Here is a 17135-nt window from a genome sequence, read left to right on the forward strand (position 1 = left end):
GCCAGGTAGCTAAATCACGATAGTATTGCTATTAGAAAAGTCAGTCATGGATGAGTAGGAGCAGGAATATTTGATTGCAATTAAATGTATAATCCAATCCTATGAAACCTACTTAGTGTGAAGCTAAGTTAATATAATTATGCAAATGTATTTGGAAAAAGTTCTAACCAGTAACAATTTCCCCCCAAATAAAGTTAGGAAAGCTTAGGAAGTAAAACAGGAATGCTTTTTCTATTGAAATAATCCGCACCCAAACCATAGTTGCAAACTATCAGAAAACTAAACGTTGATGTGGACTGAATGACAAGCTGCTTGATTTAATGATTTAAAGAAATCAGTACATCAACCACATTGCTTGAACGGTATACGCAACCCAACAATATTCAGCAAATAACAAATGTATCACAGCGTGTATAGCATTGCATGCAGACGATCAGACAAAGAGACGTCTTAGAACCGCAACTCTGTCGGAATAATCAAGAAGAGAATTAATCGCGCCGCACCGACGGCCTGATCTCAGACTGCAGGTTTAAAAAAATAATAATAATAACAATTTTATTGATATACCACCCTTCTCCCGAAGGACTCAGGGCGGTGAACAGGGCAAGCATTAAAAATACAAAAATAAAGCATGTAAGGGGGCTGTAGCCCGCGACCAGCGACTGCAAACGAAGAATGGAAGGGGGTTACTGACACTCCACGCGCGCAGGAACCCGGAGAATCCCCGAGGAACATACGCCCAGCCCACCGACATCTTTCCAGGCGGCTAAAATCTCTACATTCTCCCAGTCCCGCATTACGAGCCGCATGCAACGCTCGGAGAATGCAGACCAGTTAAGTGGCGCGGCTTCCTCCGCTCCACCCCTCGGCGTCCTCCTGCGTGCCGCGCCTCCAAACCCCCCCCCCCCTCCCCGTTCCCCGAGCCGGTGTGTCTCGAGCGAGCCGCTTGCGCGTTGCGTTATTTTCTGCTTTTCCCAACTCTCCCACCTTCCCTTGTTCTCTTCTTCTCCTCCTCCTCCTCCCCGCCCCTCGCGCGCCAGCCTCGCGGCGCTTCCAGCCTCGATTTATTCCCTTCCCCCTCCCTCCCTCCCTCCCTCCCTCTCCTCTCCCTGCTATTCCTTCCCTCCCTCGACTCCCCGCTGTGGTCGGGGTGGGCCAAGCAGCGAAAGCGGAGGGTGCAGGCAGCCGAGTCAGCCCGAGGGTTGCCAAGGCAGGGGACTGGCTGGCGCCTGAAGGAGAGACCCCCCCCCCTCCCCGCTCTTTTTCCTCCTCCTGTCCTCGGCGCCTACAGAGAGCAGCAAACCGGGCCGGCTCATAAGAGAAGAGCGAGGAGTAGGGGGGGGGAGAAACGCCCCCCCCGGACCTCGAGCAGCAACATGAGGTGAAGTAGGGGCTTCTTCGAACGAGAGAAATCGCTGGGGAGGGTGGGGAAGGCGTCTCTCCCCCCCCATCCCCAAGCATTGGGCTCGTCCTTTCGGGGTGGTGGGGGGGGGAAGAGAAACGCTTGATGGAAACGGTGTGCGGCGGCTAAGTTTGAGAAGGGGCCCAGCCCCTCAACACGAAGCGAGGGCTTGGCTGGGAAACCCCGGCGAAATGGAGAAGGGGAGAGTCGTCCTAACAGGGAAGCCTCGTGTACTATAATGTACTTCGGTTTAGACCAGGGGTCGGCAACCTCGGCTCTTTTATGACTCGTGGACTTCAACTCCCAGAATTCCTGAGCCAGCTATGCTGGCTCAGGAATTCTGGGAGTTGAAGTCCACGAGTCATAAAAGAGCCGAGGTTGCCGACCCCTGGTTTAGACGAAAAGGTGCATGAAAGACCACCATGAGTCGCTTTGGGGCGGGGAGGGAGAGTGTTCCCCACTCCCTCCCCCTGCTGGACACGCGTGTTCATTCACTCCCCACACACACACACACACACACCCGGTCCCCTCTCCCCGGTATCTGGCGATGAATTTCTATTTATCCAGTGGTTGTGTTTGGGGCTGCCTTTCACGAAAGTGGGGGAAGTTTGTGACTGTGTGTTGTTAGTCGATGGAGGAAAAAAAAAAAGGAAAGGGGATGATGCTGTGTTCCCAAGGACCAAAAGGCTTCGTTTGACATGTACGGCTTTTTGTTGCATTAGCAGAGTCGTGAAAGAGGTCTATAAGGCTATGATAAGAGGAAGAGGGAGGGAGGGGAGGGGAGGTCATTGCATTTAAAAGAGTTAAAAGAAGCGTTTTTAAAAATAAAAAAAACAGGAGGGAAGGATAGGAACTCGAGGAGGGAAGATGATGAGGGCCTGGCTGTTTTCCGAGATTTGATGTGCATTTTTTTCAAAAGCAAAATATTCACCTTTTTAGATGGTGACCATCGCTTCAGGAGATTACATGGAATGAAAAAGTAATTACACCCCCCCTCAAATTGACGCGTGTTGCATTGCAGTAGCTCATACTGGGTTTTTTTTCTTTGTGTGATCAATAAATAGGAAAAAGTCACTGACATAATACCCCAGCAACGGTATGTATTTGCATGTAGAATTTTTAAAGGGGCCCCGTCAAAGCGTTATTACTAGTCGGTATTCTCTTGTCTTTCTCCCCCTTCACCCATGCCGGGATTCCTTTCATTTTGAAACATTTTTTCCCCCCTGTGTATTTTGCATTCTGTGACCACCTCTCTGGCTTTGACGCAATACTTCAGAAATGGGACCCGGTAGGCTCTAAAATCAGCTCCCAGGAAACTATCCTCTTAAATATAAACAGTGCAGGTTAGGTATAAATTATCCTTTCTTTCCAGATAGTTGACATGATTTGTATAAAATTCATGTAAATGTTGGTAAGCTTTTATAATACAGTAAAATTCACACGATACAGTCTTAATATGTTGGCGAGATGAAAAGAATCTGACTCTACATAAAATTTAAATACTTTCCCGATTAAACTGCCCAGGAATTAGTGCCCTTTCTCCCTCCGTGTGAGCTGTATAATCTTCAAAACTTCTTTTAACAAGATGCCCAGTTACTCCTTTTGATTCCTAATACTCCGCTTATAAATCTTCAATATTCTGATCGCCATTGGCTGCCCTGTGTGTGTTTTGGGACGAAGATTTTTCCAAGTTGTTATTTTTTTGTATTATGAAAAATCAATTAACTATATGTGTACTTGTTGACAAAACAGGATGGTTATATGCTTTAACTGAATTTGAATGTATATCTTAAATGTCTTGTATCTTTAAAACATTTTGGTCAGAATATTTTGGTTTTTTAATACTTTGTGGGGTTGTGGCTAGATACTGCAAAAACTATTTTCAGGAACTTGTATTGCTTTTAAAATTTCAAATAGGGTGGCCACTATTAATTATAGGGTGTGTCTATATGATGAGTTGAACACATGATACAAAGAAATATTAGTACGTCTTCCAGTAAATACCATGTCCTATTTTCTTAAGTTTTGCTCTATTAATACCTCTGAAAAAAGATTGTAAATTCATTGGATTTATTGTAAGTATGATTAAGAAGGTAGACACAGAGATTATCCTAATCCAAACAAAGGTCTGATAATTTATGGCTTTTGGTCAACTGTAGCAGTAAATAGTGTTGCTTATTTTGGGGCGAATTATCTCATTGGATTCTCCAAGTGGTCAAATAGATTTTTAACAATATCACCTTTCTGCTATTTATTGAGAGGAGATATTCTTTTGATAGGTAACTTAAGACAATTAGAATTTCAGTTCTGTGAAGAGAAATTGAAGAAGCTGGGTATATTTAGCTTTAGGAAAAGACAACTGGGATGTGGTTGTGTGTGTGTGTGTGTGTGTGTGTGTATGATAGCATTTTTAAAATAACTTGAAACAATGTCATATAGAAGACTGCAGGGCACTTAACAGTAGATTTTAAGTTACTTTTTCCTAACTTAGTAACAGAATTAAATCATAAAGAAAAGTAGTTGATAACCCATACTGAATATATTCAATGTATCTGACATGAATTAAAAACAAAGGGAAGGCTATCTGGAATGCTCTACTTTGGACTCCTGTGTTGAGGAGATTATTGGACTTGATGGGGTAAACTTTGATTTTATTCTGTTCCCCCTCCATAAAATTGGAACAGTTGTTTAAAATACTGATGACCACAGTTTAACATGTAGAAGAACTTTTATTATATGCTTATATGAAACCAGTATTGCTAAGATTTGTCTATTCTCTCAGGAAATGAAATCCTCTCTTCTGCCTTCTATTTAATATGTATATGTATGTAATGTAGCAACTTTGGTTACATTCTTTTAGGATCAAGGCACCATGAAAAAACAGGCTATAGTACTTAAAGGTTAATGTGCTGTGATAGGCAGCAGGCTAATACAAAAAAATGGAGATACTACTTTTTTCTTCCTTATTTAAGATTCTGGACAACTGTATGAGAAAATGCTATGGCATTCCCTGCTTCCTCTAATTATTTCACTGTACTCTATACCACTGTAAACCGGTATAGGTAGTCCTCGTCTTACAACCAGTTGTTTAGTGAGTGTTCAAATTTACACAGGACTGAAAAAAGTGATTTACAAGCATGCACTGAACATCATTGCAGCATTCCCATGGTCAAGTGATCAAAATTCAAACACCTGGCAACTGGTGTGTATTTATGACATCTTGGGATCATGTGATTGCCATTTATTTATTTTATTTTAATTCCATTTATATCCCGCCCTTCTCCGAAGACTCAGGGCGGCTTACAAGCTTACAACTTTTGCAGCTAGCTTCTGACAAGCAAAGTCAATGGGAGATTCACTTAATCACAGTGGCAAAAGTCATAAAGTTGGGTGCAAGTCACTTAACAACCACCTTGCTTAGCAATAGAGATTCTTGTCCCAATTGTGGTTGTAAATTGAGGACTATCTATAATCCAAAAAGGTGAGGTAGGAAATTTAATAATGCAGAATTAATATAGTTTTCTCTTTTTAGATCTTTTATCAGTGACTGCTAAATTATGAGAGATTCTGGAAGTTTATATGATGAATTTTAAAGGCTTTGACTAGAGATGTGCGAGAATTGTCTGAATTACCTTGAGATCAAATCCTCAGTTTGGAGATTCATCTCCCATATGTTGTTTAATGGATGGCATGTCTTGACTGCTTTGGATTCTAGAGAATAAATCTGAAAAATGCCATCATCACATGATGTGTCGCGACGTAGCATGATTTTTCCCCCATTGCCGGCAATGGAGTGGGTGCGGTTTTGGCATCCGGCCTGCGGGCTGGCAGTTTTGACACCCTGATCTAGATGGAAAAAACCCTATGGCACTTTGTTTTTTATTAGTGCAGGATGAACTTCGCTGGATATTTGGAAAGCAGAGAAGTTTTTGAGCTAGGTTTTCCCCCCATTTTTTTCTTTTTTAAAAACATCCCTGACAACTTTATTTGGTGATAGATTATAATGAAAATTGCATGAAGAATGTCTGTAGCAAGTTTCAAGCGGGCATGTTGAAGAGATTTTTGCAGAAAAAAAGTTGGTGGAAAGAAATAATGTTCCTTTGTAATGATTGGTGCTAAGCATAGTAGAAGAGAGTCACTCATCTTTTTTTTATAAAAATATATCTCTTTAACAAGATGGGTGAGTTATCTACAAAACATCTTACAACTTGTAAGAGGAGTTGGGAAATAGTTAGGTGGACAAACAGTTAATGTAAGTTCTCTTCACACCAATCTCAACATGCTGCAACTGATGGCAGCCTGATTAAGGCATATTTCTGATTTGAGAGAAGACCGTTTCAGTCATTTGCATGTACTACTGCTATTCCCTCTTCCTTAGTAAGAATTTTTTTTAGCAGAAGAGGACATATGTAACTCAGGATTGAACTATGGAATCCTTGGTGCTCTCTGAGTTTGGTTGTTTGCTTCCAGATGTTTTAGAAACCTAGTTATTTTTTAAAAACATTAGAAAAAGCCAAATATACCTTGTCTTTTTAATATTGGGGGAGGTGTTGTATCAGTTATTTCCATCCAGTACACTAAATTGTATTCAGTTCATGCACTGAATTGTATATGAGAGGAATTTGTACGGGACTTGAATTTTAGTACAGGACTTCAGGAGCTAAAGACACCCTAAATTGCTCTGTACTTCTTTGGAACAGTTTTACAGTAAGATAGTACTACAATCTCAGTTTTTACCATTAACACATATTTCCATAAACGGGTTAGATATGAAGATAATATGCTGTTAATTATTTAAATTACTTGTGGGAAATTATCATTGATGCCTTTCAAAACATTGTTTCAATCTATGTTATATTCAGCTGCTCTTGATAAGCTTTAAAATAGGAATTGTTGTTGAAAAGAGAAAATGTTTATAAATAATCTGAAATATTTATACGTAGACCAGTTTATATGAAGAGCTATTGGGGTTAAGGTTAGTGGTGTGTTCAATTTTAAATGTAAGCTTATACTGGAATATTGATATTAATAATTGATCTTGAATTCTGCTTTCAGTATAACAATAGCAATAGCATTTAGACTTATACACCACTTTATAGTGATTTACAGCTGCCTGAAATACTGCATTCTAACTTGTGCCACCATGGCCCAGTGGTTAGAACACAGTACAGTATATAGAATACTATATAATTTCTATACATTTATTAAAACTTTGAATTTAAGCAACACTATAAATGTATTCATTGCCACTACAGCTATTCAAAATGTAAATACTTCCACTCTTAAAAAGAAAGTATTTTACCATTACCCTAATTAGAAAAATAATGTATTGTTCTGTAATAAGTTTATTAAATAGCATTGCTTAAATTTATTTTGTAATGAGAGAAGTGGAAATAAGTACATATAATGGTGAATGCTAAAATGTTAAAATTGCTTGTATGTGAATCATAAATGTTTTCTCTTGGAATGTAAATGAAGGATAACACTTCTCAAATGCAATCAAATTTGAGCAAGAACTCATTATCAAGTAGTGATAGAGATAGGAAGCAGTTTTTCTTTCACTATTGTAGCTTTTTGGTGTCATCCTGCAGTGCTTTCTTGACCGGGATGCCTTGCGTACAGTCACTCATGGGCTCGTGACTTCTCGTTTGGACTACTGCAATGCTCTCTACATGGGGCTGCCCTTGAGGACCACTCGGAGGCTTCAACTGGTGCAGAATGCAGCCGTGCGAGTTGTGTTGGGGGTCTCCCGATACTCCCATGTTACACCTCTGCTCCGCGAGCTGCATTGGCTGCATGACCTATAAAGCCCTACATGGCATGGGTCCGGATTACCTACGGCAACACCTGCTGCCGGCGTCAACCTCCCTCCGTCCAGTGCACTCCCACAGAGAGGGCCTCCTCACGGTGCCACTGATCAGAGAATGTTGACTGGTGGCCCCCAGGGAGAGGGCATTCTCTGTGGGCGCGCCAGACCTGTGGAACCACTTACCGGTTGAGCTCCGGATGGCCCCCGACCTTCGCTCCTTCCAACGGGATCTAAAAACCTATTTATTTGAACAAGCCGGCCTGGTCTGATGGGTTTGGGGTTTGGGTTTTAACATGGCTTTTAACTATTGTATTATATTGGGCATAATTATTTAATGTTTTTTAACTTTTGTACTTTGTATTTTGATATTTATTGCCCTGTACACCGCCCTGAGTTTTTTGGGAGAAGGGCGGTATAAAAATTTAATAAATAATAAATAATAATAATATTTGGCTTTTAAAGATCTGTTTCACTGGAAATTTGACAGAAATTTCACTCTGGAATATAATTGCCAAACAAATATATTTGTATTTGTAACTTTGAGCTCACTTCATATAGCTTAGTTTGTGGGGTATCCCACATCACTATCTGATCAGATTTAACTAAATAGCTTTAAATTTCTTGATGACTATAAAGTACTCAGTATATAGTTGATGGGATACTTGTTTGCTCAATTCTTTTTTTGTAGGGTTTATTACATCTAGTAAGGAGAGGATCTGTTAAACAAATATATCACTGGAATATTTATGGGCTGTTGTTAACTTTGTTCTTTGTTTCTTTTGCTACACTGAAGAAAAGCTATTATAGCCATTGCTTGCATATGATAGAAATAGTTTGCTAGAAAGTCTGGAAAATACCAGATTTGGCAAGGATTTTATATTTTACCAAGGATTTTTATGATCTGTTTATTTAATATTTAAATAAGGGATTACAGGCAGTAGCAGAAGCAATGCACCTTAATATAGAAATATTTGTAAATTAAAAAATGATTATTTCAAGTCATACATTCAAGGTAAAAACTATAAATTAAATCATGTAAGAATGTAAGAATTTCAGTTTCTCTCTCAGTGGTTGTATTATATAAATAATTTTAGTTTCTACTTTGAAAAAAGATTGATCATATTTGTTCTAAATTCAGCAAACTGTCAGAATGCTTCCTTTGCTTTGGAAATGTATATTTTCCATTGATTTTTTTAAAAAGATAATATTTGATATATCAAAATGATCCACTCTGTATCATAGTTAACAAATTCCATATTCTTGCATCTTATGTTCATCCATTTTCTTCCAAGTGTAATATAATGCTAAGCTTGTAAGCCGCCCTGAGTCTTCGGAGAAGGGCGGGATATAAATGGAATTAAAATAAAAATAAAAATAAAATAATTTAATGGAACTTCTGAGGAAGTCTTATTAAGAGTTGTAACTAACAAATACAATTTGTAGGACTAGTTATCTCATAAATTGAAATATTAAGTAGTAACAGATATTAATAAATTTGCTGAGACAGATTGTTTACCTTTTTGTTTACAATTTTGTGTTGGCAGCTTAATATATCCTTCCAGATGGTAGGGAAACCAATAATGTATTAAAGTCAAGATTTTTCTCCCTTTCTTTTTCAGTACTAATAATAGAGCTTTTAATATTGTGAAGCCAGTACACTCACATGTAAGCATAATTATGAAGAAAATGTTTGGAATATAATCTCTGAGATGATTTAGTTCATAATTTGATTAGATATGTTAAATATGCCTTTTGGATGTAGTCATTTTTGGTATATGTTCTTCTTTAATGTTGGTTTATTTATTACAAAACTTTATGTGCCACTTGGCATTTTTTAAACCTTGATAATTGCGCCTGTTTTTCCAGAAGCAAAATTACAGGTAGTCCTCAACTTACAGCCACAATTCAGTCCAAAATTTCTGATGCTAAAGGAGACATTTGTTAAGTGGCTTTTTGACCCATTTTATGACTTTTCTTGCCACAAATGTTAAGTGAATCGCTGCAGTTGTTAAGTTAGTAACACAGTTGTGAAATGAATCTGGCTTCCCCACTGGCTTTGCTTGTCAGAAGGTCACAAAAGGTAATCACATGATCCTGGGACACTGCAACTGTCATAAATATGAGTCACTTATCAAATGTATGAATTTTGATCATGTGGCCATGGGATGCTGCACAGTTGTAAGTGTGACAAATGGTCATAAGTCACTTTTTTCAGTGTTATTATAAGTTTGAATGGTAACAAACTGTTTTAAGTTGAGACCATCTCTACAGCAATTCCGTGATCAGCATATAATAAAAATATATAGGAAAAAATGGTCTTCAGACATCTATTTTAGCAGTATTTCCTGACAGTAATTTTACAAAACTTAACACAAGTTTTATTAAAAATATATCAGTTATCTGTTTAGAGATGGAGGTCAAGAGGTTGCATATGGAATTGTGCATACATAGACATATGTTCTCTCTAGAAATAATCATTTTATGCTAAGCTGCTATAGAGCTATAAATCCAACTATATACTATTAAGCAATAAATTGACATTACTCACCCATAAAACCAATGGATAGGTTTAGTATGCAGACTTTGCTAAGCAATTGCAAACCATAATTTGCTTGTTCAGATGTAGTAATGTAATTCTGAACTAAGAAGGTTCTGACAAATTAACTATGTAAATAAACTACCATTCTATGGTGAATGTGATATAAGCAAACTTTATTTCAGTGTTGAAACTGAAAAGTGATAGTATTTAGATCAGGCATGTCAAACTGCCGGCACACGGGCCGGATACATAACACCAAAACCGTGCCCACCCCATTCCCTGCAATGGAGAAAAAGTCACGATACATCACATGATGTCAGGCGAGTTTGACATGCCTGATTTAGATTGTCTGGTAAACTTTTCAGGTTTGGAAGAAGAATAGAGGGACATTTAGGGCATTTATGTCAGTTGGGAACAAATTGTCAAGTTCTGTATTTTTATGCTTTAGTACGGGAAAAGAAGACAATAAGACAATTTTTTGACTGCTACACTATATATTTCTGTGCAACAATGGCTAAAAATGGCTTGCTTTGTTCTACCTTTTCATGTGGAGGCATAGAGTTCCTTAAGTGGTCTTGTCAAAGGGATAAAAGCAAAAGAAAGTGGCTGCAGAACTTGATCAGCTCAAGATTTCATTGTTTTTAAAATCTGCAGACACTGGACATGTAGATAGAATTTCCACAAAATCTTTAACACAGATTTTGACTGTCACTCCATAAAACAGAATTCTAAAAATATTTAAAAACAAACAGTACCTAATTTTGATTTATGACTGGCTTGTAAGCATACGTTGTAGAAGACATTAAGCAGTAAATTGCTAACCTTGTTTCAGAAAAAAATTGCTTGCCATTATAGTTCAGTATTTGGATTACTTAATAAATTCTAAAGTTATTTCCAGGAGCCTTCTTCAGTGTGAAGTTTTCCAGAGGGGTTGAATGTAATCATCTCCAATCACCTTTCAGGTATCTTAGTTACTTGAGCAAGATCTGCTTAACAGCACATTAACAACTTCTAAAATAATGAAATTATTATTGTTCAGGTCAGCATGGCAATATTTGAATTTTAATTCAGTTGCCTTGAATAATGCATAGAGTTAAAATCTTGGTTGCTGAAGGGAAGGAAAAACATTGGTTCAATTCACATTATATGGAATGTATATACAACCTGAATGCAGTATCTGTCTTTTGTTGCTGTATCCAAATTTGATAGTTGGTGCACATTATATCTTCACTGCTAAATATAATTAGAAATTATTATTGAAATGGGGTTTCAATTATGGTTTAGGGTGCAGGCTAAAATGATTGAGAACACATTCTTGATAACTAGATTATAGTTGGACAATGACATCAGCATTCAGGCATTGTTACGAAACAATATGCTGGGCTGGTGTTGTTTAAAAGTTTAGTTACCTGTATTTATTTTGGGTATAAAAATATTGTTAGTGTACTGTATTAGTTTTACATATATAGATAATATATGCCTGAGGAGCTAAATAAAATTGTTCGGCAGAAAAGGAACAGGCGGTGCCATTTTGGGATATGACATTTCAAAAATTGATTTAAAACATGTTCTTCGTGTATGTTACTATTTTTTTCTTATCACAGAGTGGAAAGAAAATGGAAAATATTCAGAAAAAAATCTAAGAAAAAGTTCTGACCATAGAAGCTTTAAGAAATAATGTAATTTGCTTAGCTTAAAAAGTTTTATCCTTCTTAAAGTAATTTTGTATATTCCAAAACAGTATAAAATAAAATTTCAACTAAACATTATTAGAGAATCTAAACTTTTATGTTATTACTGATACTTGCATTATTTTCTATTGGATTCTGAAATATGCCTTGGATCTTGAAGTGCTAGCTAATATAGAAAAGGCTATATTTTAAACCAGAGGTCCCCAACCTTTTGGGCACCAGGGACCCGTTCCGTGGAGAGAGGTTTTTCCGCGGACCAGAGGGTGAGTGGAGGTTTGTGTGCTGCCTGCGTCCCACAGATGGGGCTTTGCTTGCTTGTGCAGACTGTTTCCTGGCATGTTGCAGCCCGGTACTGGTCCACGGACCGGGGATTGAGGACCCCTGTTTTAAACCTTAAAGAAAAGAGTTGGTAGACTTCAAGGCTTCACAAACTATTATTTTTCCCTTAAAGGGCATACATTTTAAGTCAAGGTTGAGCAAATTGATGTTGTCCAGATGTTTTGAATGTAGTTCCCATAAATCTTATTATTATGGGTATTGGTAAGAAATTATAACAATTATTCAGAAAATTTGGAGGACACTAGTCTGCTGATGTTGCACTAGGAACAGTCACTGAACAGAATCAGTTCTGCTTAGCCCTAGCAAGGTCTTGTGCTGTTGGACTGAGATATAAATATTATTTAGTTTGCTCTCCTCTCTTAAAAAATCTGTGTGCTCAGACCAAAGATGAAAGTTTAGATATAGTCACTATTTCCAAAAATGACTGATTAACCCATGCTTGTTTCTTCTCAGCACTCTAGAAGACCAATCTTAAGTGCAGCATGTCTTTGTAATGACATTAGTGGTTCTTGTTTGTTTGTGGTGGGCATTGAAACTATTTTCAGGTTCACAATAAATAATCAAAAAAGAAAATGTACACATGGAATATGTGGTGTTTATAAGAGAAAAAAAATCCATTTGTTGCAAAGTTGTGACAAGATAAATAATTTTGAAAACTTATTTATTTGAAATTGGGTACAGCAGAATTTCTGAAATGCAAATAAGTAATATTGTATAGATTTCTTCTTCCTAGCATTATTCCTGCGCTATGGTAGAGTCCACTTGTTGGCAAAGCTATCTCCATTTGGGTAAATCCAGGGCATCTACAAGAGCAACGCCCACATATTTCGTGTCCTCCTTGATGTGATCCATCCACCTTTTCTTGGATCTGCCATGTGGTTGCTGGCCATCAGGATCCAGAGGAATGGCCGTCCTTGCCACTAAATCATCTTTACTGCGTACAATGTGTCCATACCATCTAAATCTTCTTTCACACATTTTTGCAATGATTGGTATGACTCCTAGTCAGTGTCGGATGTCGTCCTTCATAGTGTGGTCAGATCACATTAGTCCATGGCACCATTGGAGCATTCACATTTCCATCACATGTATGGCTGCCTCATGCTTTGCCGTTGCTGACCAGCACTGTGATCCATAGAGGGCGACTGGGTGCACTGTTCTGTAAATCTTTGACTTGAAGCATAGGGGCAGCTGAGGACCACACAGGACTCCAGTCACCTGGCACTGCTTCATCCAGATGGTGTTGACACGGGCGCAGGTACCTGGAAAGCTATTGCTGTTGCTGCATAAGAAGGAGCCGAGGTACTTGAATTGCTCTACTTTCTTAAGGTCTTCTCCACCAGTGCTAATGGTTCCATTGGTTTGGGGGCCACATTCCATATATTTGGTTTTCTTGATCTTCAGTTGAAGTCCAAATTCACCAAGCTGTTCAGTCCTGTGTTTGCTCTTGGAAGTCTTCACGTTGCTTATTCACCAAGAAGACAATGTTGGCATAGAGAAGTGATCGTGGATGGGGCGATTGGAGGTCAAGCATCACAGTGTCCATGCAAAGGACAACTAGTAGGAGCAAAAGTGCCAATCCTTGATATACTCCGAGGTTGATAGTGAAGGGAGGCAATGTTCCCATTGCACATCAGACCATGCTAGTGACACCAATAGTTGAATCCACTGGATGTAGACTTCTGGGACATTGTGGGATCATAGGGCGTGCCAAATGAGTTTGTGTGGGATGTGGTTGAAGCCTTTTCCAGGTCAAGGAATACCATGTGGACAGGCTTGGTCTTCTCACAATGCTTCTCTAAAAGCAACTGAGTAGCATGAATGGCATCCATCGTTTCACTCCCTTTCAAAAAGCCATATTGGTTTGGAGTGATGGAGACAATCTTGCGGAGTCTAGTATCAAAAATTCGTTCAAATATTTTTCTGGTGTGACACAGGAGCCAGATTGGATGATAATTTGAGTATTTGGACATGTCACTCTTGCCCTTCCAAATTGGCACCATGGTACTGGTTGCCCAGGATGCTGGGGCTGCACCCTCCTCGATTCGGTTAAAGAGGACAGCAAGAATCCTGGCACCTTGGCTGAGGATTTTCCACATTTTGGCTTGGGTGTTGTCGGGGCCAGTTGCCTATTCATTTTTCATCTTCTTCATTGATGGTATTAGTGGCACAGGTCCAGAGATCAGATCGGCATTTTGGATTGAAAGGTGGTCAAATTCCTCATTGCTAATTTTGGAGAATAATTGCTCCATCAGCGGAGGAAGGCAGCTGGATCTCGAAGGAGTTGGTGGTCCTCATCTTTTAGGTGCTTGACTTGGTCACTGTCCTAAGTGGTTTGACAACATGCATTGGCCAAGCGGTTGTTATTGTATAGGTTTAATAACATGTTAGTTAATAATATGTTTCTGAGAAACTCAGCCAGATTATTTTTATTTTTATTATTTTTATGATCTGAAAAAAATGCCAATATTGGGAAAGTACATCTGTTGTTCATGTATTAATTTGTTTCTTGATTTGATGTGAATATTTCAAATGCAAATTTCTTCAAATTTTCTTTCAATAACCATTTGAAATTACAACAGCACAAAACGGGGAGACTTATTATGAGTCTTAGTTGCGGACATTGCAATGTCTGTGGTCATATAATCGTGATCTAGGTACTTGGCAGCTGGCTTGCAATTATGATGTTGAAACATTTTGTGGTCACAGAATTATTTGTGACTTTCATTGTTGGTTTCTCACAAGGAAAGTCAACTGGGAAGTTGACAGGAGGTCACAAATGATCACATGACTGGGATACTACAGCTGCACAGTATTCATGTAATGGTAGCAACTGGAACTGCTGCAACTGCTACCTTAAATCAGCGCCGTTACACAATGTGGGTTTTATGATTGTCTCTTAGTGATGGAGTTGCTGATTCCAATTACCATTATTAAGTGAGGACTAAGTGTATATAGTTGCGTGTTTTTAATATGTTGAATATTTGTGTGTATATGTATGTGTGTGTGTGTGTGTGTGTGTGTGTGTGTGTGTGTGTGTGTGTAATATATATATATATATATATATATATATATATATATATATATATATATATATATATATATATATATATATATATATATATATATATATATATATAAAATGTACAGGTCTACCAACAGTGTTCATTGTAGTAATTTATAATTTTAATCTGCCAACTGCCATCATGGTAGCAAAGGATGAAGATGGCAATGTTCAAGGACCTACTGTGGTTTTGCTAAGAATAGTTTTGAGGAAAACTAATAGTTTTGGGGAAAAACATTGTCGATTCCCATTGCAATTTATTCTTATGTTCTTGAATTCTGCTCAGAAGCTGCAGCTGGTCCAGAATGCAGTGGCGTGGGCAGTTATGGGTATGCTAGCCACAGTACATCCATGTAATACCTTTGTTTTGGAGCTGTTCTAGTTATTAGTAGGATTCTGGATGCAATTCAGTGTACTCATTATCATGTATAAAGCCCTTTATGGCACGGCTTTTCAACCTTTTCACAGATTGTACCACTTTTAGAACATGACAATATTTGAGTATCACCAGTGCTTAGCAAGGTGTCAAAAACTTGATGACTAAAAAAAAAAGGGGGGGGGATTTTGGGTTTTATTGATTAGATTCATTTGTTGTTATAGAAATGGCTAGTTTATAATACTATGGAAAAGTAAAAAGTTGAGGTTTAATGTTGATGCTTCCTTCTACTGCAGCAGAGGAAGTCTGTTCTTTTTCCCTTCTCCCCCTCACTTTTCTCCCCTTTTCCTCCCCACTGTGTCCTCCTATTTGCTTTTGTATTATTGTATTTTATTCTATAATCTAATAAAATATTTCAAACTGTAGAAAAAAGGGGGAAAAAGTACCAGTTTTAATTTCTTTGGTGGCTGTTCCTTTGCTGAATCACTTTCCCTTTGCGCTGACAAATGTATGATGAATTTATCCATGTTTAAAGTTGCTAAGTTTGTAGACTCCTGAGCTAGCTGGTCAGCCCTTCTTCCTCTCTCCCTTCTCAGCTCTTTCCACAGTGTAGTAAGAATGCACCCCCACCCACCCAACCCCTTACTGTACCCTTAAAGACACAGGAATCAAGTGCAAAGCAAGAAAGGCTGGCAAAATAAAGAAACACATAAACTTCATTTTTTCCCCCCTTTAAGCTGCCTCAGGCATGTCAAGTGTCACAGTGTTGCAACCCGAGACTGAATTTCAGCAATTGTGAAAAGCTTTAGCTTGAGATTAAGCATGTTTACTTTCAAAGAAAACTTTCTGAAAGCCATACACAGACTCAAGTAAAGGGGGGTAAAAGTAATTACATTTGTTTAAAGGGATCAAACCTTTCCCTGTGGTCTTTTTTCCCCCCCTTTCCTGTCCAAACCACCTCCTTTTATAGCAGGGGTCTTCAAACTTGGCCCTTTTATGACTTGTGGACTTCAACTCCCAGAATTCCTCAGCCAGGGTCCTTGGCTGAGGAATCTGGGAGTTGAAGTCCACAAGTCATAAAAGGGCCAAGTTTGAAGATCCCTGTTTTATAGCGTCTCCTCTCCCCCCTCCCCTTTTCTTCAGTTCATCTCCAGCTCCCAGCTGCTTTGGAAGCACCAATCATCTGGAGCCAATCAGCTGGAGCCCTGCCGGCTCCTGGAGCTTCTGCCGAGGCCAGACAGTGCTGCCGCTGCCTCTCCCTCAGGCTTGGGTCCGCTTCTACTCATTCCCCTCCCCCGCTACACTTCTCTAGAATGGTCGCATACCATCTGCCACGTGGCAAAGTACCACAGGTTGAAAAGCCCAGCTTTATTGCATAGACTAGCGCAGGGGTGTCAAACTCAATTTCATTGAGGGCCGCATCAGCATTGCGGTTGCCCTCAGGGGGCCGGGTGGGCGTGGCCTACTGGGTGGGCGTGGCCTACTGGGTGGGCGTGGCCTACTGGGTGGGCGTGGCTAGAGTGCGTATGGCCTACTGGGTGGGCATGGCCAGCTCTACATCGTTTGCATCAAGGGTGCCTATGGGGCAGGAGTGGGACAGATATGAGGGTCTCTGGCAGGAGGAGGGTCTCTGGGCCAGGGCCAAGGCAGTGGGGGCCATTCCCTCACTGTTTCCAGGATGGCTTCACGGGCCGCATGAAACCACTTCACGGGCCGGATCTGGCCCCCGGGCCTTGTGTTTGACATGTCTGGACTAGCGGTTCCCAACCTTTTCTATACTCTGCACCCCTAGAACATTTCTGATATACTCTCACACCCCTTTGAAAAGTTTGAAATAACAGCAAACAAATTATGCATATACACTATAATTTTGAAAACCCAAGTTTTTGCACCCCCTGGAATATTGTCTTGCACC

The 17135-nt window shown here is 39.3% G+C and overlaps 1 protein-coding gene across 3 annotated transcripts in view; it reads left to right on the forward strand.

Moving 5' to 3' along the window:
- The first annotated feature begins 986 nt into the window (after positions 1–986).
- The window catches only part of ENAH (ENAH actin regulator), an 81724-nt gene continuing 65575 nt past the window's right edge, over positions 987–17135 (forward strand). For all 3 annotated transcript variants that reach the window (XM_083374243.1, XM_083374244.1, XM_083374245.1), the window contains exon 1: positions 987–1381. In XM_083374243.1, coding sequence (XP_083230369.1) covers positions 1377–1381 — 5 coding nt within the window. In that variant the 5' untranslated portion in view covers positions 987–1376. The remainder of the gene's footprint in view (positions 1382–17135) is intronic.

This window comes from Vipera ursinii (genome assembly GCF_947247035.1).
Source record: "Vipera ursinii genome assembly, chromosome: 1".
In the NCBI taxonomy this organism is placed as follows: Eukaryota; Metazoa; Chordata; class Lepidosauria; order Squamata; family Viperidae; genus Vipera; species Vipera ursinii.